This window comes from Talpa occidentalis, unplaced genomic scaffold (assembly GCF_014898055.3).
Source record: "Talpa occidentalis isolate TD23 unplaced genomic scaffold, MPIMG_talOcc4v2.1 talOcc4.15, whole genome shotgun sequence".
Classification (NCBI taxonomy): domain Eukaryota; kingdom Metazoa; phylum Chordata; class Mammalia; order Eulipotyphla; family Talpidae; genus Talpa; species Talpa occidentalis.
In genome coordinates this window covers 45,498,554-45,521,912 of record NW_023601543.1, presented here as the reverse complement: position 1 = coordinate 45,521,912, position 23,359 = coordinate 45,498,554, and the positions used below count along the sequence as shown (strand labels likewise).

Sequence of the window (23,359 nt, the reverse complement as noted above, 5' to 3'; positions counted from 1 at the left end):
TGCATGAGTCCTCTATACTATCTCTGTTATGACCAGGAACACAAAACTCCATGAAGCAACAGACACACTGTTGAATATGTGTAATTTCTATCAACTTCAAACCTGTCCTTTTGTAATTTCCACCCCATTGTTGATAGTGCTGCCCTCTAAAGGTACACAGGTGATGTATTTTTCTTGATAGCAGGAGGTGTTTTTTGTTTTTTTAAAACACCTTTTTTTAAAAGGTGTTTTTTGTTTTTTTTTTTTTTTTAATTTATTTATGCAAACCAGAGCTGGGATATAGGCCAGACGTTCAGGGGGTGAGAGGATTCACCAGAGAACAGAGCGGGGAGCAGAACAGGCAGTCCTACTGAAATACACTGCTGAGGTGAGCAGAGGGCGAGACAGGAGAGGTCTCCTGCACCATGTGGGTCAGCTCCCTGGCTGAGGATTGAACTCTTGGTGCAGTGGCTGGGGATTGCTTCATAGTGCTGAGACTTAACCCCTTGTGCCACTAGGGTGGCCCAGCAGGAAGTGTTTTTAGAGACCTTATTTCCTCCACCTTTTCTCTGTCCTGGATGCTGCCCTCTTTGCCTTTTTCACATATAAGAGTGTAGGTGTATGATGTGGGAGAAGGTATAAACCATAGAACAGAAAGTCTGGAATAGATCCAAATACATATGAAAATTTAGTTCATGGTAAAACAGTGACATTTCAAATTAATACGGAAGATAACATAAGTAAGATAACTGACTATAGGCCTCCCTGGCCACGCAAGGGGTTAAGACACAACCTATGAAGCTATCCACAGCTACTGCAGAATGAGTTCAATCCCTGGCCAGGGAGCTAACCATATGGCACAGCAGACCTCTCCTGACTCGCCCACTGCTCCCCTCAGCAGTGTTATTTCAGTCAGTCTGCCTGTTCTGTTCCCTACTCTATCTCTGATGAATCCTCTCACCCCCCACACCTCTGACCTGTACCCCAGTTCTTGTATGCATAAATAAATCTTTAAAAAAGATAACTGACTTGCGAAAAATAAGAATAGAATTTTTATCCACTCCTTATACCAAAATAAATTATGTATGGATAAAATATTTAAATGTTTAAAAAATGATACTTTTAAAGATGTTAGAAAACAGATGGGTTTTGTTTCAAATAATTTTGGAGTAGAGGTCTTTCTAAGTTTGCTGTCAAGCAAAGGCATATACATGACAAATAATAAGTGAAAAATTACATTAATAAAGACCTGTTTTCCTTAATCTACAAAGTGATTACAAATAAAAAATCAAAAAAGATTGATAAGTAAATAGAAAATGGGCAAAAAATATTAGAAGGTAGTACTCAGGGAAAAAAAATACAAATAACCCATAAACATTGAAACTTATTAACTTAATTAATTTTAATTGAAAAATTTTAAGTGATACTATTTTCCATATATGAGATTGGCAAAGATTTTAAAAAATGATAATACTCAGAGTCGTCAAATTTTTAGGGAGACAGGCAATTTCATACAGTCATGGTGGAAATTATAAATTGGTGTAACATTTTTGGAGGGCAATCTGGCAATATCACTTTTCAAACAAATTTATATAATTTCTGTATACATGTACGTAAGTACATAAATGAGGTCCTATCCTATTTGCTCTTTATTAAATCTACCCTTTTCTCTTGACTCCTTTCTTTCCCCCTTCTATGTATGTCCCTTCTCCCTGTAATTCATGTTCCTTTAATCATATATATATACATGCAGGATGCTTTGTCTTTGTCCAGTTTTGTGGGAGAATGTATGACTCAATTACTAGTCACAGAGAAATATCTGCAAGGGTGTTCATTGAAGAATTGTTTGTAATAGAATAAATTTGAGTGGAGCGTAAATGTCTTAAAGGTATAGTTGAATAAATTATGGTTCATCCAAAAAATGTGGTAACAGCTGTATATGATGGCAGTGGAAAGACTACTGAGAAAAATAAAGCAAAAAACTTCAAACTGCAGGACAGTTCATATAAATCATACTATTTGGGGAAAAAAAGGTGTCTGCAGTTTACTTGGGCTGATATGTGCTTATGCTTAAGAACTTTCTAGAACAATGAACTGCATTGTTTATCTCTGGAGAGTGGGATTGTTGGAAGAACAAGGACAAAGTGTTCCACTTCCTTGCACCTCTTTTCAGTGTTTTTTTATCAGTCACAAAATTTCTTGGTAAATACTGCTTCATGATGGTCATTAAAATAGGGGAATAGCATAGCAGGAATATAGGGGAACCAAAAAAGACATCAGTGTAAAAAAATATCATTGCAAAACACAACAAAGCAAAAACGGACAATTATAAATCAGAGACATACTGCAGGGGAGGAGGAGGGAGAGGGATTGGAGGGAGGGAGGGAGGAGCACAGGGGACTGAGGTGATAGTGCACAGGTGCATTGGTGAAGGAAACTATGGGGACTACACCTGAGGGTGGGGGGGGTAAGCAAACATTGTTTAAAAATGAACAATGGGGGCCTCCCCGGTGGCTCAGTAATTGAGCGCTGGGTTGCAAAGCTGCCCGCAGCGGCTACTGGTTCGATCCCCGGCTGCTCCCCTGCCACCGGAGGAGGGTCCCGCATGGCACGCAGACCTCTCCTGCCGCCCTCTGCTCCCCTCAGCAGTGTACTTCGGTCCTTCTGCCTGCTCTGCTCCCCGCTCTGGCTCTGGTGAATTCTTTCACCCTACCACGCTTCTGACTGTACCCAGTGCTTGTATAAATAAATAAACAAATAAATAAATAAATAAATCTTTTAAAAAAAAATGAACAATGATGTAAAAAAATATAAAAAATCAATATACATTAAAAAAATAGGGGAATAGCAAAAGAATGCAGAAAACAAACATTGGAAAATACACATCTTTACAAGTATTGAAAAGAAATGCAAATTTAAAAATATTTACCTGTGAAATTAGCAAAATCAGAATATTTAATCTTAATAGTGAGTAGAAGTACCAAGTGCCATAAAATTGGTCATAGTTTTGATTAGTAATTTAACTTTCGGGGATCAATCCTAGGAACATTCAATTTATGAAAGTAATTAAATGCACAAAGTTGCTTGTTGTGCATTTTTTAAATTTTTCAGTTAAAAAACGTGTGACCCTTTGGTTTTTCTATATTCCACGTATAAGTGAAACTGTGTGATATATATCTTATTTCTTCTGACTGATTTCACTTAGCATAATCCCTTAAACTAACTTAAAAAATTAAATGTGTGTGTGATAAAACATGTACAAGGCAAAATTGTAGCTTTCTCCAGAACTTTCTCCAGGTTCTTGGCCCCAAATCGGGAGTGCCCAAGGTATTTATTCTCCTTAGAGGTAAATAGGCACTCTGGTTTGTTAGCCAGCCTCTTAACAAATTTGGTTAACAGGAGTTACTCCTCTAGCAGTTGAAGAATTGAGAAACTTGCATTCCTGAAGCTCCAGATGCAAAGACCAGATCCTGGACATCTGGTTGTGTTATAGGACAGGGAGAGGGGCAGCTTCCTGTCCTATAACAGTTGGAGATCCTCCTGGAGCCTGGACAATGACCAGCAGTCTCTTTACCCACCCCAGCTATGAGTTGGGGCCTGGTGTTCCACTGGTCATTGTATATTCATTATTGTGGACACTATTGTCAGGTTTTTTTTTTTAACTTTGGCCTGTGTACTTCAGTCCTTCACATTGATGGGCATATATGTACAATTAGATTTTTAAATTGGAAAAGTGAGATCTGGTAGGCAGAACTCTTTTAAAACCAAGGTTCTGTGGTGGTGTGGAGGGGGCTGGAAAATAATAAAAATGGTCCTTAGGAACCATTTTTGGTATTTACTCATCGATTCAACAAATGTTTATTGAGTGCTAATTTTGTAGTAGATGGTGTGAAACAGATATACTTCCAAATCCCTGCATAGCTTGCCATCTGGGGTGGAAGACAGGAACTTGTGAACAGACAATTACAGTATAGTGTGATAAATGCTGTGATGGGGGAGAAGTACACAATCTTCAAGGAGGGCAGACATTTAATTTTCACAATGTTCTGTGAGATAAATGGTTCTTTTACAACTGTGGCCCAAGAACTCAACTTACAGAAGTCTAGGTGAGAAGCGATCAATGGTGGCTTAGCATCAAGTGTTAATAGAGTTGGAGAGATTTGGATGAATATAGGATATATATTGTGGTCTGTCAATTCTGATACTTTTTTTTCACATTTTAACATTTCTGAAATTGGGATGTCACATGTCTGATGGCATGGCATTTGGTAGTGTTTTTTTCTTTCTTAGAAATGCATACAATATCTTAGATTAAATGAAGTATACTTTAGAGAGAGAGCCAACAGGTTTTTTGTTTGTTTGTTTGTTTGTTTTTTTTTTTTTTTTTTTTTTGCCCCAGGGTGCTTGGGCAGCCCAGCAGGCAGACAAGGGAGACCTGGGGCCTCCTGGGCCAGAGTTTGGTGGCTGGGAGGGGTGTCGGGTGAGTGTTGGGGGTTGGGTCACACTTCAGAACAGGTGACTGATCCTGGCCCCAAATTGATGCTTCTCCGAAGGAGGGGGGGGTGGTTGTTGCCTCCCCTGCTGGTGGGGAAAGTGGGTCTTTTTTTTTTTTTTTTTTTTTTTTAAAGATTTATTTATTTATTTATTTGTTTACACAAGTACTGGGTACAGTCAGAAGCGCGGGAAGGTGAGAGAATCCACCAGAGCCAGAGCGGGGAGCAGAGCAGGCAGAAGGACCGAAGGACACTGCTGAGGGGAGCAGCGGGTAGCAGGAGAGGTCTGCGCGCCATGTGGGACCCTCCTCTGGTGGCCTGGGAGCAGCCGGGGATCGAACCGGCGCTGCAGAGGCTGCGGGCAGCTTCGTAACCCAGCGCTCAACCGCTGCGCCACCGGGGAGGCCCGGAAAGTGGGTCTTTGGGGTTAACCTAGGGATCTCATCTGGGTCCCTGGGGTCACTGACGTGAGTCAGAGAGTCACAGCGAGGGCTCTCGGACCTGGGGGTTTGTAGCCAGGGCTCAGGACCTGCAGTCCAGCTTGAGGGTCCCAATCGGGGGTCAGGGAATCTGGGGGGGTCACAACCTGGGCTTAGGGGACTTGCTGTCCACCTGGGAGTCCTGCCCGGGTCTCAGTGAACCTGAGGGCAACTGGGAATCGTGGGATCTGTGGTTTGGGCCTGAGGGCAGCGGGTGTGTTCTAGGGGTCTGCTGGTCTGCTGGGTGAGTCTGGGGGTAGTAGCCAGCCCTGAGGTCTGCAGGGCCAGGTCGGGCTAGGAAGGCTGCTGGTGGTGAAGCCTGTGCAGGCCCTGGGCTGCCACGGTCACACCTGCTCAGAACCAACAGGTCTTGCTGATGGACTGGATGTAGGATGTGAAGGAAAGACAGAAATCAAGGATGACTCCTCTATGTTTTTGGTTAACCTTCCTGGATAGATGGTGGTGCCATTGAGGGACATGGGTAAGTATTAATACAGGAACAGAACTGAGGGAGGAAATAAAAAATTCTGTTGGTCATGTTACATTTTAAATAGTAAATGTCCAAGATCGCATTGACAGAGTTCAAAGCTAGAAATATGAATTTGGGGGCATGGGTTCTAGAGATAGTAGAATGAATCATCCAGGAGAGAGGGATCAGTAATACAGCACAGAATGGAAAACTGCAGGAACAAAGTCCTTGAGAAGGCTAGAAGGTGATGTGATCGTGGTAGGAATACTGCTTCATAATTAAGGAGAGTCGGTTATAGTTAGAGATAAATAGATTTATTGATGGGAAGAGGAGGGAGTTCCTTTCCAATCACTTCTGTTTTCCCAGTGACTTATGAGACAAGGTCATTAACAGTGAACAGGCTTCTGGCAGTTTGCAGGCTACTGGAATACATAATGCAAGGGCTTGGGCTGGCTATTGTAGATGCTTAAGGTTAAATCAATGAATGAATGAAACACAGATGTACTCATCATATTTAGTAATAACATATTTGTTGAGTTTTCAGATTTGCAACAGGAATAGGGACCTGTGGTAAAAATAATCAAATGGCATGGAAACATGGAAAGTAAAAAGTGAAAGTCCACCCTCACACACACACATCTTCCTATGCTTGTGAGGTAATAACTATTAATTATTTTGTGTTGGTTCTTCTAGATCTTCTATAATCATAAAAATGTCTATGCACAATTGTGAAGGTTTATGACCCCGGTTTTAAAGGGGAGATCTTTGGATCCTTTAAAATGTTTTTGAAGGGGGGCCTCCCTGGTGGTGCAAGGGGTTAAGTTGCAGCACTATGAAGCTGTCTGCAGCCACTGCAGTATGAGTTTGATCCCCAGCCAGGGAACGGGCCCACATGGCACAGCAGACCTCTCCTGACTCACCTGCTGCTCCCCTCAGCAGTGTATTTCAGTCAGTCTACCTGTTCTTCCCACTGTGTCTCTGGTGAATCCTCCCCCCCCCCCGCACCTCTGACCTGTACCCCAGCTCTTGTATGCATAAATCTTTAAAAAAAGTTTTAGAGCATTTTTGTTTGCTGTTCAAAGCCTTCTAATGTGACTTTTCCCCCTTTTTATTAAGATAACATTAGTTTACAATGCTATAGGTTGCAGGTGAACAGTTTCTCATCTCAGTAACTATATGTATCATGCCACTACCAAATGTCCAGTTATTATCCACTGCCAGCCAGTAAGCCCTTTCTGCCTATTCCTTCCTCCCTCTGGTAACTTCCATTCTGTTGTCAGAGTCTAAAGGCTTGTTTTGGTTTTGTTTTGTTTGACAGTTTTTTCCCTTTATGTTCCACAAATTAGTGAGATTATATTCTATTTTCCCTTCTCCTTTTTACTTATTTCACTTAGCATAATCCCTTCAAGTTTCATGTGTTGCCACAAATGGCAAGATTTCGTCTTTTTTATAGTTGAATAGTGTTCCACCACTGCTTTAGACCACATCTGTCCATTCATCTGTCCTCAGGCATTTGGGTTTTTTACATATCTTGGCTATTGTGACTAGTGCTAAAATGAACTTGGGCTGCATATGCCGTGTGTGTGTGTGTGTGTGTGTGTGTGTGTGTGTGTGTGTGCGCGCGCGTGCGCGCACGCACGCACGCGCATTTGTGTAGAAGAACTGGGGTATAGGCCAAAGGTGCAGAGGTGAGAGGATTCACCAGAGACAAAATGGGGAGCAGAACAGGAGGACTGACTGAAATACACTGCTGAGGGGAGCAGCAGGTGAGACAGGAGAGGTCTCTTGTACCATGTGGATCACCTCCCTGGCTGGGGATTGAATTCAGGTTGTAGCGGTGATAGTGCTGAGACTTAATCCCTAGGCCATCAAGGAGGAGGCCCTGCATATGCCTTTTTGAATTAGTGTTTTCACATTCTTTGGGTAAATACCCAGAAGTGGTATTGTTGAATCACATGGTAGTTCTATTTTAATTTTTTGAGGAACTGCCATACTGTTTTTCAGAGGCTTCACCAGTTTACTAATGTGATTTCTTAGTCCTTTTTTGATAGGGTTCTGGTTAAGCAAACTGCTTTTTCCTAGGTGCATATAATTTCTAATAACAGTGACATGAACCTTAAAACACTTGCTATGGCCTTGTATTCCTGGTGGTGAATTTTACTTGGAAAAGGTATTTGACAATCTGCGTCCTTTTTGACCATCTGTTTCTTCCTTAGTTCTTTCTTTGAACAACTTCTCCTGTTGGTTATTATCTAACCTGGAATTCACTATTTTGTCTAGGAATGATTAGAGTGGGGCTCTCATCATCTAACTTTTTGTGTCATGTTTCCAGACTCATTCCAGTCTCATTTTTGCCTCCTTTTTGATCTCTTAAAAAATGTGTGTAATACAAAAGTATATTAGAAGATTGATGAAATATGAATCACTTTTTAGTTTGTATATAATGCTATTTATTGATAATAGTTTTCAAGATCACCAAAGTCAAAATTTTGACCCGTATCTATGAAACCTTATATTCAGCAAGAGTTTTCTTTCTGGATTACACATCAAACCAACAAACAAAACCTACTTTAAAATTTTTTTTTCTTTTTTTTTTAAAGATTCATTTATTTATGCATGCAATAGGTGGGGCACAGGCCAGAGGTGTGGCGGGGTAAGTGGATCCACCAGAGACAGAGTGGGAAACAGTACAGGCAGATTGACTGAAATACACTGTTGAGGGGAGCCGTGGGCGAGTCAGGAGAGGTCTGCCGCTGCATGGCTGGCCTTGGTAGCTCCCTGGCCAGCCTGGGATCGAACTCGTGCTGCAGTGGCTGTGGACAGCCTCATAGCTTGCCTCTTAACCTCTTGTGCCAGCAGGGAGGCCCCAAAACCTACTTTGAAGCCTATTGCTGATGAAGTCTTGTGTACAGTGATTGATAAGTAGGAAATTTAATCAATGGGTTGAACTACCAGGTGTCTTGAAAGACTGAAAAAGTATACCTAATCAGTCAATCCCAAAGCTAAAATAAAAGTCCTCAAGAAGTGGTAAAGACTAATTTTTTTATATAAAATCTTATAAATACATATAAAGCCTCATTGCTCTTACATGTCCACTTTTGTGGTATCCTCTGAACTGTATGACTAAGGATAACATTACCTATGATCATGATCAAGTTCTAGAGTGTAGCCCGGCTCCAGCATTGAAGTGGTGCATTTGCAGTGTGACTTCTCTGAACTGGATTCTGGATATCTGTCATGAATGGCTGGTCATAGGCGATCCATCTGGTTGTTACCTGGTGAGCTGAAGGATCCTGAACCAGAAAGTCCTTTGGTGTCCCCTTGGGCAGCTTTAACCACTGGCCAAGCAGCCTGCCACAGCGCAGGGAAGAATGAACCCTGGTGCCTCAGGCAGAGATGGAGAAGCAGAGGCCTCCACATCGTGGTTCACTGCTGGGAGCAGTTGCAACTTTGAAATCACCCTTTGTTTTCTTCCCAAGAAATGGACTTCAACATTTGGCCATTTACCTGATTAGCGATTCCAGTAAGTGGGCCCTCTTCAAGCAGCAAAGCCCCTGAAGATGTCCTATTTGCTCTTTTGCCCTTTCAATTTTTAGCTGCAACCCCTTCATCCTCCAGCCCTTTCCCCTAGGACCTCTTTCTCAGGGTTCACTTTCATATCTTTCAATAGAAATAAATCACTTGACTGAAAATAGTTCTCAACTAACAACTTCCCTCTTTGATTCCGCACTAAAGACTGAGTCTCTGGTTGCCGCTAACTTTTCCTCACCTCTGGTTATTTTGATCTTAATTTCTTATGCACTTAAAGCCCTTGAAACCTTTTTGCATTTCAGAAATTCTGATCGGTGGTGGTTCTCTTTATTTGAGATTTTTGACATTTGGTTGCTTGTGAGGTTAGTAGCCTGCCTTTAAAAAAGTACATTTTGTTTTTGCAGTTGCATTGTAAATCTGGATTCGAGCAGTGATGAAGAATTTGAGTCCTGTAAGTAGAGTCCACTCAAAGTGGTAATTTACATTTGAAAGTGTAATTTAATCATGTCTTTGTGGAGGTAACTAAAATATGATTTGGGACATTTGGTGTCAGCAGGCTCTAGGGCTCTCTAGATTGGTGAAACAAACTTGCTTTCCCATTTGTTAGGAGCACAGGAAGTTCTCTGAGCTTCTTTTCCAATTTACTTCCTTCACCTTCATTCTAGGTCTCCTTTTATTTCCTGTCTGTCTCTCATGGGGATGTTGGAGTTCACCATCAATTTTAACCAGCTCTGTGGATTTTGGTTATATGAGTTAAAGACATATGTAATTAGGTTTGATCATGCTTCAGATGCTTTCTGATGCCCCTTTCATTTCTCTGATTTAGCTGTGGCCGAAATGAGCACACAGAAGAACAATAACAGGTAAGTAGGAAAATCAGTGAAATTTGACTTTTTTTTTTTAAGGAATGATGTACTGGATGAGAAAATTTAAGGATAATCATCACATTTCCTCTGTGAATACTTTGTTCAGGATCACAATGGGTGTCTGATCTCACAGCCAGGTTCAAAATATTAGATTCCTTAGCCTCGGCCCACTGTGTAGTTGATCCGTTTTGTCCTCAGAATGTCTCTCTGACCCATCTCTTAACTTCCAGTCTCCACTACTCAAGCCCTGGGCAATTTTTATTCTTGTATTAGAGCAAGAGCTTTTGAAGTAGGCTCCTTGCCCTTATCAGTCTTCATCCTACTTCCAGATGAATCTCCTGAGGCACTGCTTTTATATTTTGCTCCCCTATTCAAATTATTTGTCATATGAAACAAACCATTTAGTCCAATACTTAAAGGTCTCTATGATCCGGCCCTAACCTATCTCTCGACCTGCTTTGCTCCTATTCACATGAACGACTGTGCTCTAGCTGGAGCAAGATGAGGGAGTATTGCCAAGGTGCCAGACTAGAGGAGGCACTGAAACAACACTGGAGTGAATCTGAAATGTTTGCTTAGGTAACTCCGTCTCCACATCGACTCCTTGAATTATTGTAGAAATGTGAATTGGTCATTGCCACTCCCCCCACCAAGACACATAGTGCTGTCAAGGGACAAATTGTGTTTCTGGCCTGCACTGGTTTATCCTCTTGATTTTTTGCAACATGGAAGCTTCCAAACCTGATACCATTGTATGCAGTCATTTAAAGTGAGCAGCTACAGTCAGCTGAAATCCTAGAACAAGATAACTATCATTTTGTTAATGCTCTGAAAATCAGGTTTACTGAGGGATGACTTACCCTTTTAGGTGTATACCTGCCAGGAATGCCACTGATCTTGGTCCAGTCCCAGGTGCTTCTGTAGATGGGAAATTGTAAGAAGAGTGGATTTGGGAGGGGGAAAGTGGTGATCTCAGTTTGTTGCATCCTGCAAGATGGAAAAGTTGGAAAATTAGGAGCAATGAATACTTCTAAAGAAGGGCAACAGAGTTAGGTGGGAAACAAATCAACAAAACATGTCAAAACGATTATATTCATTATTGATATTGAAAAGGTAGAAAATGCCATGAAAAGAAGAATGTTGTATTCATATTTCTCATTTTTTCCTATCTTGTCACTCAGCTACATGGTGATTGACTCAGAGTCTGATGATGAACACTTCCAAGACATAAAAAGAGCTAAGATAACTGAAATAAACAGTGAAGGCAAGTACACTTCTAACTTAAGAGAAGTAACAGCTCTGAGTAGCCTCATCACACACAATCCTTTTAGCATAAGGATTAGCAGATGATGTGTTCTGAATACTTGGTAGTGTGATTCACTGCGTTCCCTGCACCCCTGGTAAATTTCCTAATATCATGGCAACTGTTCTTACTGCCTTAGACCTGAGACATCTCCCTCAACAGAGTTCTTCCATACCTCATATTACAACAGGGAAAGCAGAAGAAAGAGTCAAGAATGGAGACTGAGAAATGTGAAGGCTGCTCTGCTCTTCCCCTTCCCCTCTGTTCCTCTTGTGTGCATGTAGGAAGGAGAAAGAGGCGGAAAGAGGAGTGAGGTGGGCTTGTACTTTCCAGCTCGATGGAAACTTGGGTGGGTGATGGTCGTGGACAATAGGCAGTAACTTCTCAGGGGAATCCTTGTTTTCTCCAGGTAGCTGTTTGTCTTTGCCTTTTGGTCCTCCCTTTATATTTTTCTGGAGATTCCTGTTTTTCTTCAGAGTTTGTTTCTCACAGCAGATCCTTGTGTGTTTGAATTGAGGGCCATTTTAGCCGCGCGGGGAAGATGTGCAGCTCTACTAACAGTTCAGAACCTGCTAAGTGGGTGTGAAATGGAGGAAGACTAGGAGCTTCTTCTCAGGGATGGTATTTGAGTGATCTTTGCTCACTTTCAGGTGTAGAACATGCCATACAGGCATCCAGTTAATATACCGGCACCCTTAAATTATTGACTACCCCTTGGCTGCCACTGGCTAGAGCTTCCTAGCTAACCTGGGATATCAGCATGGGGAAAGGAGCAGTGCCTTCGAACCCTAGTCTCCTACTGTTTCCCCTCCTTTCTAGCTGTGAGTGGATGTTCCTGAGCAGGACAGAGGTCCTACAGAGTAGAATATGACATGACAAGCTACTGTAATGCAAAGGGTGCCTAACGATAGATAGCTTGAGCGTAGGGCATGATCGACAGCCAGAAAGCAGCTCATCACCTTGAATCTGAAGATCTGTATTCTTTAGAGGATGAATTTTCAAGTGAAGCTGCTTTTATTTTTCTGACCCGTGGGCCCTAACTGTAGGCATCCATCCCAGGAATGGAAGGATGAAGAATGCTCCAACAGGACCATTTCTGTCTGTTTTTATTCTGTTCTCCACATGTCATTCCTTCTGTTATTGTAGTGAATTTAGGTAATTTTAAAGAAAAAAAAAAAGACCTGAGGAGCTTTAACACACACTTCCAACTTTCTAACTTCTCTCATTGTGTAGTCATTTTTAAAATATATATTGTAAGCAGCATTTCCCTACCTTTAAAAATTTCAACTGCATTTAAATTTAAATTTTCTAGGAAAGATGACTTTTTACCATAGGAGCACCCACTCCTTTTTCTTTCCTTATTGCATATCTGAAGTTCTTTGATAATGAATTCAAATAGCAGATACAACTCTCAAAATATATCATCCCAAATCTGCAATTTCAGGATAAAAGAGCTTTTGCACCATAAATATACGTTCACATTTTGCTTGTGCCATGGTTTATATTTTTTACATCTAGAATTACAGAATCCTAGAAGTTGATCTCTGAGTGGACTCCAGAAAGCATGTGGTGTTTGAGATGCCACCCTCAGTTTCTAGATGGAGTTGGGGCCCTCTGTGAGGGCAGTGACATTCCTGATGTTCCATGGATCTGTCAATACTGATATGTGGACTTAATTCCTCACTCTCAAATCAGTGGTTCTGAGAGCCTAACACTTAGGGGCCAGTTAAAAAGTTAAATTTTGGTGACCAACATAGAGTGGCCCCAATTTTTAATATGTGTAATGGCAGAAGTAAATTCCAGCAATCATCTACTAATCACCATAATTTCTCAAAGAGCACCAAAAGATTAGTGAGGACATAGTCTCAAAATAAAGGGCAGTCCTTTAAATGGTAGAAATTAAATTTGTTGGGGGGGCGGGAAACCCTTTATTCTAAATTCTCTGGTTTTGCTGTGGATCAGTGGAAATATGCAAGTCTGCAGACCTGTGTTTGGGAACCACATTGTGTTGCATAGAGAATGAGATTTGAAAATTGTCACTGGGCTTGGACTTCTATTTTATCTGTCAGTACTCTCAGAAAGATAAGTCACGGAGGGAAAATGATCTAAAGTAACTGATTTGTAACTGTCTCTTATAATGTCACAGTTCCTGGCTTGTTTCATTTGTGCTCAATAATCTGAAGCTGAAGGTGTAGAGAGGGGATGGAAGAAGTATTTTCATATGTGGTTGTGTTTCTTGAATTTCAGATGAGTTTCTGGAAACCAGATCTGATATTAAAGAGCATCCTAACATCCAGGATCTTCCAGTGGTTATTACTGATGATGAGAGTAGCAATTTGGAGGCCCCTATCATAATAGAAGATTCATGCTATCAGGACCAAATATCCTCAAGTGAAGAAGAGATGAATGGGCTTAGTACCTCCCAAAGCAGATCACGTGGTGGTGCTGGTGAGCAACATCTTGATGAAAATCTCTGCCAACCACCAAGTGATCCTGAGGCTAACCTAGAGGCTTCAGATAGAAAGCCGGCAGATGAAGAGCCTGTGCCTGTGGCGGAACAACCAAGGAAAAGGAAGAAAAAAACCAAAAATATAACTGTAACTCCTGGTAAGACAAGCTCAGTGTGCCTTTCCCAACCAAGTATGCCTGGCCTGGCAAGTATGTCGCGCCCTTTTCCTGGATATATCTCTGTGTCTTTTTGGGTCTTCCTATGCTGCCTACCAACCCTCTTCCATTTTAGCAGCATTCTAGTGACCAAGGGAGACAGCTGTTCCAGTGAAAAGGATCTTTCTGGACATGGTGGGAGGGAGATGTGTCCATTCTTCCCCTATGCACCCATGTCTTAGCATATGCTGCTCCATCCACCTGGAAGTGCTTTTTCCCTGTACTTTTTGTCCTGAGGATATCCCATTTTTCTGAGTTAGTGACTCAGCCCAGTTGTCACTAGCTACAAGAAGCTGTAAGTTAGGCTTGTGCCTCCTTCCTAGTTTCCTAAGGATTATAGGCCCTATCTCTATACAACTGTGTTGAAATGTTCCTCAATCTGTCCCTGCCTCCCCCACTAGACAGTGAGGCGGACTCTTCCTCATCTTTTTGTCTCTCCCAGGGTTTAGTTTGGTGCTTGGCATGTAAAAGATATCTAATAAGTTTTTTGAACAAACGAACCAATGGCACTAACTTTGGCTACCTGAGCCTCAAGCTAGAGCAGCCGGCAAAGTCGGTGCCAGATGAAGGTAGGAAGATTTGCCTGGCAAGGGGTGAAGGTGCTGTTTTGGGCATTAGCCATGTTGCTCAGAGCAAGTGTCTCAGTTCTGCTACACCGTTCTGTATACTCTACGAGCCTCAGTTGCCTGCAAAATCTAATCTTCACTGACATGCTCATGTCACCTCAGCAGTGTATAGCCAAACAAGACACTTTCTTTTTTCAGGCTAGCTACAGCATTGGGGTCATTCTATTTCTATTTCTTATTCTGTTTGTCAGTTCATATGACAGAATCTTACCCAGCTTACTCTGCTGGCAGCTCTGTAATTCACATGGGCAACAGTTTTCCTGCTGACTGACAGAATAGTATGCAGGTTTTGGACAGTTTTGGTTTATAGATGTTGCTCCGGGCTTGGCTTTGGGGGCTCCTCCTGTGTTCGCCTTCCTGCCAGTTGCTTAATGGTACCCATGGTCAGGGACAAATGAAATCCTATCTTTTCAGCTGTTGAAGGACGTAAGACACGTGGGCCTTCAAAGAAGAAAGCCAATGCAACAGAAGAAAAAAGCAAGACCGGGTAGGTTTGGCTCATATTGAATTGACAGGAATTGATTGCACCGTTGTCACTTGTTAAAGCATGTGGGGGACTATCGGGGGATGAAGAAGTCTTATAGGGCCAAGTTTTCCATCCCTGAACTGGAAGAGCAGGAGAGAGAGGAGGAGGAGGAATCCCAGGGAGTGACACTCCTCAGAGGCCCCTGCAGTTCCCTGGGCACTCTGGAGCCCTTTCCCCCCACATCAGCTCTGGCCTCTGAGGTTTCCTTTGTTCTTAAACCCAGGATAAGAATGATGTATAGCCAAACAAGACACTTTTCTTTTTTCAGACTAGCTACAGTCCTGGGGTCACCAGTTTGCTTTAAACCAAAGCAAACACAGTGGAAAGGGTGAGAAGGCAGAACTGTCTTCCCGGGTTTTCTAGTGCTTTGGATGAATGCAGTGATTCTGAATCCTTGTATATATTCTTTTTTTTTTTTTAAGATTTATTTATTTATACAAGAGCTGGGGTACAGTCAGAAGCACAGGAGGGTGAGAGAATTCACTAGAGACAGAATGGGGATCAGAACAGGCAGACTGACTGAAATACACTGCTGAGGGGAGCAGCGGGCAAGACAGGAGAGGTCTGCTGTGCCATGTGGGTTTCTCCCTGCCCGGCCAGGAATTGAACCCACACTGCAAAGACTGCGGACAGCTTCACAGCGTAATGATCAACCCGCTGTGCCACCGGGGAGGCCCTCTTTTTTTTTTTGTTTGATTCATTTATTCATGCATACAAGAACCGGGGTACAGGCCAGATATTTGGGACAATAAGAGGATTCACCAGAGACAGAGCAGGGAAAAGAACAGGCAGATTAAGTGAAATGCACTGCTGAGGGGAGCAGCGGGTGAGAGAGGAGAGGTCTGCTGCGCCATGTGAGTATCTTGCCGGCCGGGATAGAACCCGTGCTGCAGAGGCTGCAGACAACTTCGTAGCGCTGTGCTCAACCGCCTGCGCCACCAGGGAGACCCTATATTCTTTTTTTTATTATTATTTATGGGGCCTCCCTGGTGGCGCAAGGGGTTAAGACACAAGCTACGTAGCTATCCGCAGCTGCTGCAGCACGAGTTTGATCCCCGGCCAGGGAGCAACACACATGGCGCAGCAGACATCTCCTGACTCGCCCGTTGCTCCCCTCAGCAGTGTATTTCAGTCAGTCTGCCTGTTCTGATCCCCATTCTGTCTCTGGTGAATCCTCTCACTCCCCCCACCACACTCTGCATCTCTGACCTACACCCCAGCTCTTGTATGCATACATAAATACATCTTTTTTGGTATAAATTTTATTTTTATATTCCCCATAGAATTGCAACCCCCTTATTTTGACCCCAATCCCTCCCCTCCCTGCCCCCCACCCTCCATAGAGTGTCTCTGGTTCATAGTTGTTTGTTGATTTTGATTTTCACTTTCTTATAGTTACTCATTTTCCTGGTCCCTTATTTAAGTTTTCTAGATTCCTGCTATGAGTGAGACCATCCGGTATTTTTCTTTTTCTTTCTGGCTTATTTCGCTGAGCATGATCCCTTCCAGCGCCATCCATGTTGCTGCAAATGGCATGTGTTTATCTTTTTTGAATGCTGAGTAATATTCCATGGTGTATATGTACCACATCTTCTTGATCCAGTCATCTATTTTTGGGCATTTGGGCTGTTTCCAAAGCTTAGCTATTGTAAACAGTGCTGCTATAAACATAGGGGTGCAGGTGCTCTTTGGAATTGATGTTTCTGTGTCCTTTGGGTAAATCCCTAGGAGTGGAATTGCTGGATCATATGGAAGCTCTATGTTAGTGATAGTGAAGGCAAAGATCAACAGCTGGGACTAAATATTTTTTTAAATATTTATTTATGGGGCCTCCCTGGTGGTGCAGGCGGTTGAGCGCCGCGCTGTGAAGCTGTCCGCAGCTTCTGCAGCACGGGTTCCATCCTGGCCAGCTGGCGAGAATCCCACATGGCAAAGAAGACCTTTCCTGTCTCACCCGCTGCTCCCCTCAGCAGTGTGTTTTGTCAGTCTGCCTGTTCTATTCCCCGCTCTGTCTCTGGTGAATCCTGTCACCTTCCTGTGCATCTGGCCTGTACCCCAGTTCTTGTATAAAAATAAATAAATCTTAAAAAAAAGATTTATTTATGTATGCATACAAGAACTGGGGTACAGGCAAGAGGTGTGGAGGGTCAGAGGATTTACCAGAGTTGTGAACAGAACAGGCAGATCCACTGAAATACACTGCTGAGGGGAGCAGCAGGCGAGACAGGAGAGGTCTGCTGCACCATGTGGGTAGCTCCCTGGCCAAGAGTCAAACTCATGCTGCAGTGGCTGCTGATAGCTTCATAGTGCTGCGTCTTAACCACTTATGCCACCAGGGAGGCCCTCCTTGTATATATTCTTGTGAATTTTTTAAGCTTAAACATTAGGTTGCTTGTAGGTCTTTTGTTTTTATTCAGCTGTATATAATTGATACTGCAAACAGGGCATTTAGACCAAAGACATGTTCATACTTGAAGCAGAATATTCACACTTTCTCATTTAGATTCCAGGAAGCACTCACCTTTTCCCATAAACACATGCAGTGAGCATAATTTATTTGTTTGTGCTTGCATTCAGGAGTAATATTTGCTTACAAGAGAAGGAATATATTAGAAGGACTGTACATTTAATTTTTACCTGTATTTTGGGGCACTAAATGCATATTGGGGGCTTCCCTGGTGGCGCAAGGGATTAAGCACCGCACTATGAAGCAATTTGCAGCCTCTGCAGCATGAGTTCTATCCCCGGCTGGCCAGGGAGAAACCCACATGGCGAGGCAGATCTCTCCTGTCTCGCCCGCTGCTCCCCTCAGCAGTATATTTCAGTCAGTCTGCCTGTTCTGTTTCCTACTCTGTCTCTGGTGGATCCTCTCACTCCCTGCATCTCTGGCCTGTGCCCTAGCTCTTGTATGCATAAATAAATCTTCAAAAAATAAAAAAAATGCATCTTGGGAGAAAAAGAACAATGTGTCAGGCATTTGGGGCAACAGCGCAACTTGGATCTAAGCAGAGAGACTGTTCTCGCCGGATAAGGTAGCTGACAGCCGTTTAGCGTGTCCTCTTCCATGGATCCCCTTTCAGCAGAGTTTCTTTGATACTAACAGGCATGTTTCAGCTGCTTTGCCTATAGGGATGTGTATTTTGGGTAGCTCCCAGGTTGCTTTGCTAGAGCATGTGACTGAAGAAGGAAGAAGCTGTCCCTAGTGTCATTGTCATTTGCAGCATCCAAAAGAGGTAATTTGTTTAGGCTTCTCACTGCTGCCTTGGTACTTCCTGTTTCAGCCTGTAGGCTTCCTGTTGTGCTTAGCATTGTTTCTGTGTAGGCTGCTTGCTGGTCATGGTGTCTGGTGTACCCTTTTGGGGTCTTGTTGGTTCCTCTGATGTGGAGATGCTCAGCCTGCAGTAAGTTGGCACAGATGTTGAGGTGAAGGCATGCTAAGCCACAAGGCCTGTTTGACAAGAGCACACACTCAGAGGGGTCATGGTCCCTGCTGAGGTGTGCAGATCTGAACCACCTGCCACCTTTTCTGACACAAAATTGCTTTTAGAACTAAGTAATTGGAGACAGAAATGTTAGCGTCCCTCATGTCAGGCTTTGGAATGAATACCCTGAGTTCTGTTGCCTTTGCCTTGTCTGGTGTTTTGGCAAAATTTCAAGTTTCAGGAGTGCTGTTAAGTTAGAGACCCACTTCCCTGTGTTTGCTCCTATTTTATCTTTCCGGTGCTGTGGACTCATCTCCTTGGACTTGTGGATGGGTCCAGCCAAGATAAAGATGTTTCATTTTAAATAGTTATCATAAGCAGGGGGTCCTTCGTGTGCTCAGCACTATTTTTTGGGCCTTTTGAATTAGGCCTTGGGAGTGAGGCAGCAATAATGGTTTAAGGGAAAGACCCTGAGATTTGGGTCAGAAGATTCCTTGTCTCAGAGAACTTTGGGCAAGCCACTTAACTGCTGTGAAGTAGAGGTCATAAGAGTAGTAATAGTTTCTTTGGAGGGTGGGGGAGGATTAAATAGGACAATGCAGAAGGAAATTCTTTGCATATGATAAAGCACCAACAGCTGGTGGTTCTCAGTAGAGGTGGAGATGTGAGCGGATAGAATAAATTGTGCCAAGTAATGAATAAACGGTGGGAAATCACACTTGAGGTTCAGGGAACAGTGACCTTACTCACTTTGGCAGAGTGGGAATGGGGGCTGGAAATAAGAGGGTGGGAAAAGATCGACCCAGACCTGGAATGCGAGACCAAGCAGTTAGTAAAAAAGCCAGAGAGGGACATATTAATAGCTGGAGCCAGGCCTAACAAAATTAATCTGGAGGGGGTGTGGTTAGATTACACCAAAATGAACCTGGAGCTGAGGAACACGGTTAGATGAATGCTGTGGTGTCATGGCATGGAGGGCGGGGAAACTTGAACTGGGGTGGTGATGGTGGGCTGGGAAGTAGGATGGTGAGGTCTGTATTTGTGCTTAACTGAATATGGGGGAAGGGAGAAATGAATTTTAAAATGTCACCCATTACAAACAGAAGTTGGAGAAATAAACACGTTGAACCAGAGCCGTGGCCATGTTATTTGGCAATTTTCATCAGGCAAAGTGTAAACTCAGAACTAGATCTCAGGGGAGAGACGGAGACTACAGATGCAGCGGTGGTACCCCTCCTGCTGAGGTTGAGACCATGGGCTGAACACCCTCACAAGGACTTGAAAGAGGGACCATCAAGTTTCAGAGTCTCTGTTGATATGATCTGTATGTATGCATTTCTTCTAACTTATTTCTTCTGCTATAAGATCTCAGTCAATTTAACCTTTGCAGGGATGTTATGTGCAATATCCCTGGATGTTTCTTGCATGACCTTGAGAAATCAAAGCAGTATTCTGGGAAGAAATTCAAGCAAAATAAGGATGAGCTGGTTCAGAAAATCTATGCTCTGTTTAACAGAACTGTCTTTGATGAAAAGGTAAGGAATTAACACTTAGTGAGCCTCTCTCGCATGCCCAGCAGTCCTGGCTGTTGTGACATATCGAGATGTGCTAACTGTATTTCCTACCCTTGGGAAGAGTCAGTTAGAGGAGGAGTGGAGTCTTGCATATGTGGAAGAAAAAGACAGTGTTTGTGGGTTATAATATATGGTATAAACTGTCACTACCATGGGAGACCCACAGAGGGATGAATCACCGAGAGCCTGAGTGGTAAGGAAGTAGGATTGCCAGGAGGAAGTGAGAGTTTTCCTTCTAGTTCTTCTTTTTTTTTTAAGATTTATTTTTATTTATTTATGCATGCAAGAACTGGGGTGTAGGCCAGAGATGCGGTGGGTGAGAGGATTCATCAGAGACAGAGTGAAGAGCAGAACAGGTGGATTGACTGAAGTACACTGCTGAGGAGAGCAGCAGGCGAGTCAGGAGAGGTCTGCTGTGCCATGTGGGTCAGCTCCTTAGCCGGGGATCAAACTCATGCTGCAGCGGTTGCGGATAGCTTCATAGTGCTAAGACTTAACCCCTTGCACCACCAGGGAGGCCCATTTTCTGGTTCTTTTTTTTTTTTAAGATTTATTTATTTATGCATACAAGAACTTGGGCACAGGCCAGAGGTGCAGGGGGTGAGAGGATTCACCAGAGACAGAGTGGGGAACAGAACTGACTGACACTTCTGAGGGGAGCAGCGGGTGAGACAGAAGAGGTCTGCTGTGCCATGTGGGTAGCTCCCTGTCCAGCTGGTGATGGAACTTGTGCTGCAGAGGCTAAGGATAGCTTCACAGTGCTGTGCTTAACCCCTTGCACTGGGGAGGCACCATTTTCTGCTTCTTGAAAGAAGTAAGTGGAGAGAACAACAGTGGTGGGGAGCAGGCATGTGTAGAGGTTTGACTACCTGGACTAGAGGATTCAAGTTGAAGGGAAACATCAAAGAAATATGTGATCTTGAGCAAGCATTACTTAGCTCCTCTTTGCCTCAGTTTCCCCACCTATAAAATGGGGACAGTAGCAGTACCTGCCACTTCATAGAATTATTGTTAGGTCTAAGGAAGTTCATCTAACTAAATGTGCTGAGAACAGGTTCTCCAACATACTAAGCACTACTTGAATACTTGTTAGCTTTTTTTTTTTTTTTTTGATAGTGTAAAAGTATATGCTGGAGCACCCTGAGAGCCAGGTGCAGGAGCTTACATGGCAATCTGTGGCACCACTGCACAAGGATATGATGTGACATGAAGTGGCTGCTGAAAGACATTAACCTGGAAGGAGCATGGGGGTGTGGGCTGGATTGAGGAGACTGTGGAGGCAGAGAGAGCTATGGGGCATTAGGTTTTTCAGACTTTATTGCCTTTGGTGACAGAACTTTGTGCAGGGAAAGTACTTATATTGTCCAAAGGTTCCCCAGCCCTTGGTGCCCTTCCTGACAACAGTGGTGCTACATCAGTCAACTCTGATTACTGGATCCTGAGTGTTTTTGTTGCATTTTAAATTTTGCCTCCCCACTCTTTGGCCATGGTTTCTTTTGTCTCCTACCTCAGCAGGCCTGTCCTCCACTTCCGACTACCCCTGACTTTGTTTCCATAGGAGGGAGCACAAGTGCTGCATTCACATGCTCTCAGAAATCTCCCCTGTATCCCCAATGCTATTAAATGTCTTTGCCTGTACTTCAGCTTGGCTTTTGTTCTCCCTAGAATGTTTATATTTGCAAAAGCCTTTTGAGCTGATAGTTTCTGGTCAGCAGAGAACTGCTTCCTTAGTCACTTTGTCGGCTTTGCATCCCCAGATGCCAGAGAAAATAGACATTGGCTGGAATAAAAAGATGCTGAGAACTGCTGGCTTGTGCACCACCGGTGAGATACGTTACCCGAAGAGGGAGCGCTACGCCAAGATTGAGATCTCCCTGAAAGTTTGCGACTCCGCAGGTGATGGCAGGAGCCCAGCAGCCTCTCTGCTGCACACTTTCCTTCGGACCCAGCACCTATTAAGATTCTCTCAGGTGTTGGTATGCTCCGGCAGCCTGTGTCACAGCTTTACCCCCTTCCTGAGTGAACAGGCCTACTGCATGCTGCTTAGAAGACATTATTATTGGAGGTCTCACTATCCCTGAGAATACAGCTGGTCCATCTCTCTTTCAGGCCTCACTTTCTCTCAGCAGGTCCCTGTCGCCCGCAGCAGTATCTCTGTTCTCCCATGGGCTGAACTTCAAGTCCCTGTAGCAATCACCAGATCTTCACACTGTCTCTCGTGTCATCATTCCTTCTCCACTTTGCTTCTGCCCAGGTGTGGGCCTTTGTCACCGCACCCTTCTCTGCTCTATTCAGTCTCCTCAATGCTGCCGTATTGCTTTCCCTGACCTGGCTAATACCTGAGGCCTGGCTTTCGAGACTGTCGTAGTGCTCCGCCACTCTGCTCAGCCAGTCTTGTCTCTCGCTGCTCTGCTACTACCCTGTGCTTCAGCCAGGCTTTCTTCACACTAACCTTCCAAATGCACCACATGCCTTCCTGGCGCCAGCCTTTGCTCGCCACACTTAGAATGGTCCAACTAAGGTTTGCCAACTTTGGGGCCCAACTCAGACCTCAGTTTGTGGAGCTTCTCCTGGTCTAATTCTTTGGCCAGCAATGCGCCCACCCTGTCCACTTACGTTCCTGAAGGGCAGAAGCCAGGTTTTGGCTGGATGTATTTCCAGCAGCATCCCACAAAAAAAAGGGGTCTGTTGGAGCTCCTGTGAAAAGACTTTCTTGCCAAGGGTTCTCTGCCATTAACAAAACTGGGTTGCAGTTGGGAGAAATTTCTCTTCCAGAATCCTAGGGAGAGGATACTCATGCTTGCTTGCATTTGCTGTTCTAGAAGAGGGCTTTGCATCTAGTGGGGTTGAGAGTCTGGGGGTTATTGGGGAGCAGAACAGAGGGAATCAGTTTGAAATGCTCATGATTTCTTTTCATTCATCTTTCAAGACCGACTCCGGGATACTTTGATCCATGAAATATGCCATGCAGCGTCCTGGCTGCTCGATGGTGTCCGTGACTCTCATGGCGACGCATGGAAGTATTATGCCCAAATGTCTAACCTGGTGCACCCAGAGCTGCCGAAGGTCACCCGTTGCCATAACTACAAGATTAACTATAGGATTCATTATGAATGCACGCAGTGCAAGACCAGGTGAGACCTTGCTCCTCAGGCTTTTCCCGTTTATGTTTTCACTGTGACTTTCCAAGTGGTTCTTCAGTGATTTTAGTAGTAAGTACACAGCTCTGTGATGTGAACAGCAACACCTCTGTGCTGCTTTTTTTTTTTTTTAAAAAAAGATTTATTTATTTATGCCTACAAGAGCTGGGGTGCAGGCCAGAGATGCGGGAGGTGAGAGGACTCATCAGAGACAGAGTGGGGAACAGAACAGGCAGACTGACTAAAATACACTGCTGAGGGGAGCAGCGGGCGAGACAGGAGAGGGC

General features: G+C 43.7%; 1 protein-coding gene across 5 annotated transcripts in view; it reads left to right on the top strand.

Annotated features, from left to right (window-relative positions):
- The window catches only part of GCNA (germ cell nuclear acidic peptidase), a 28,214-nt gene that overhangs the window by 3,810 nt on the left and 1,045 nt on the right, over positions 1–23,359 (top strand). For 3 of the 5 annotated variants that reach the window (XM_037512269.2, XM_037512268.2, XM_037512270.2), the window contains exons 3-10: positions 9,356–9,402; positions 9,778–9,814; positions 10,999–11,081; positions 13,368–13,727; positions 14,825–14,897; positions 19,749–19,893; positions 21,690–21,828; positions 22,862–23,066. In XM_037512269.2, the coding sequence (XP_037368166.1) occupies positions 9,356–9,402; positions 9,778–9,814; positions 10,999–11,081; positions 13,368–13,727; positions 14,825–14,897; positions 19,749–19,893; positions 21,690–21,828; positions 22,862–23,066 (1,089 nt within the window). Of the gene's footprint in view, positions 1–5,061; positions 6,077–8,576; positions 8,944–9,355; positions 9,403–9,777; positions 9,815–10,998; positions 11,082–13,367; positions 13,728–14,824; positions 14,898–19,748; positions 19,894–21,689; positions 21,829–22,861; positions 23,067–23,359 lie in introns of those variants that run through there. The other 2 variants (XM_054695669.1, XM_037512271.2) reach the window with 2 other exon arrangements.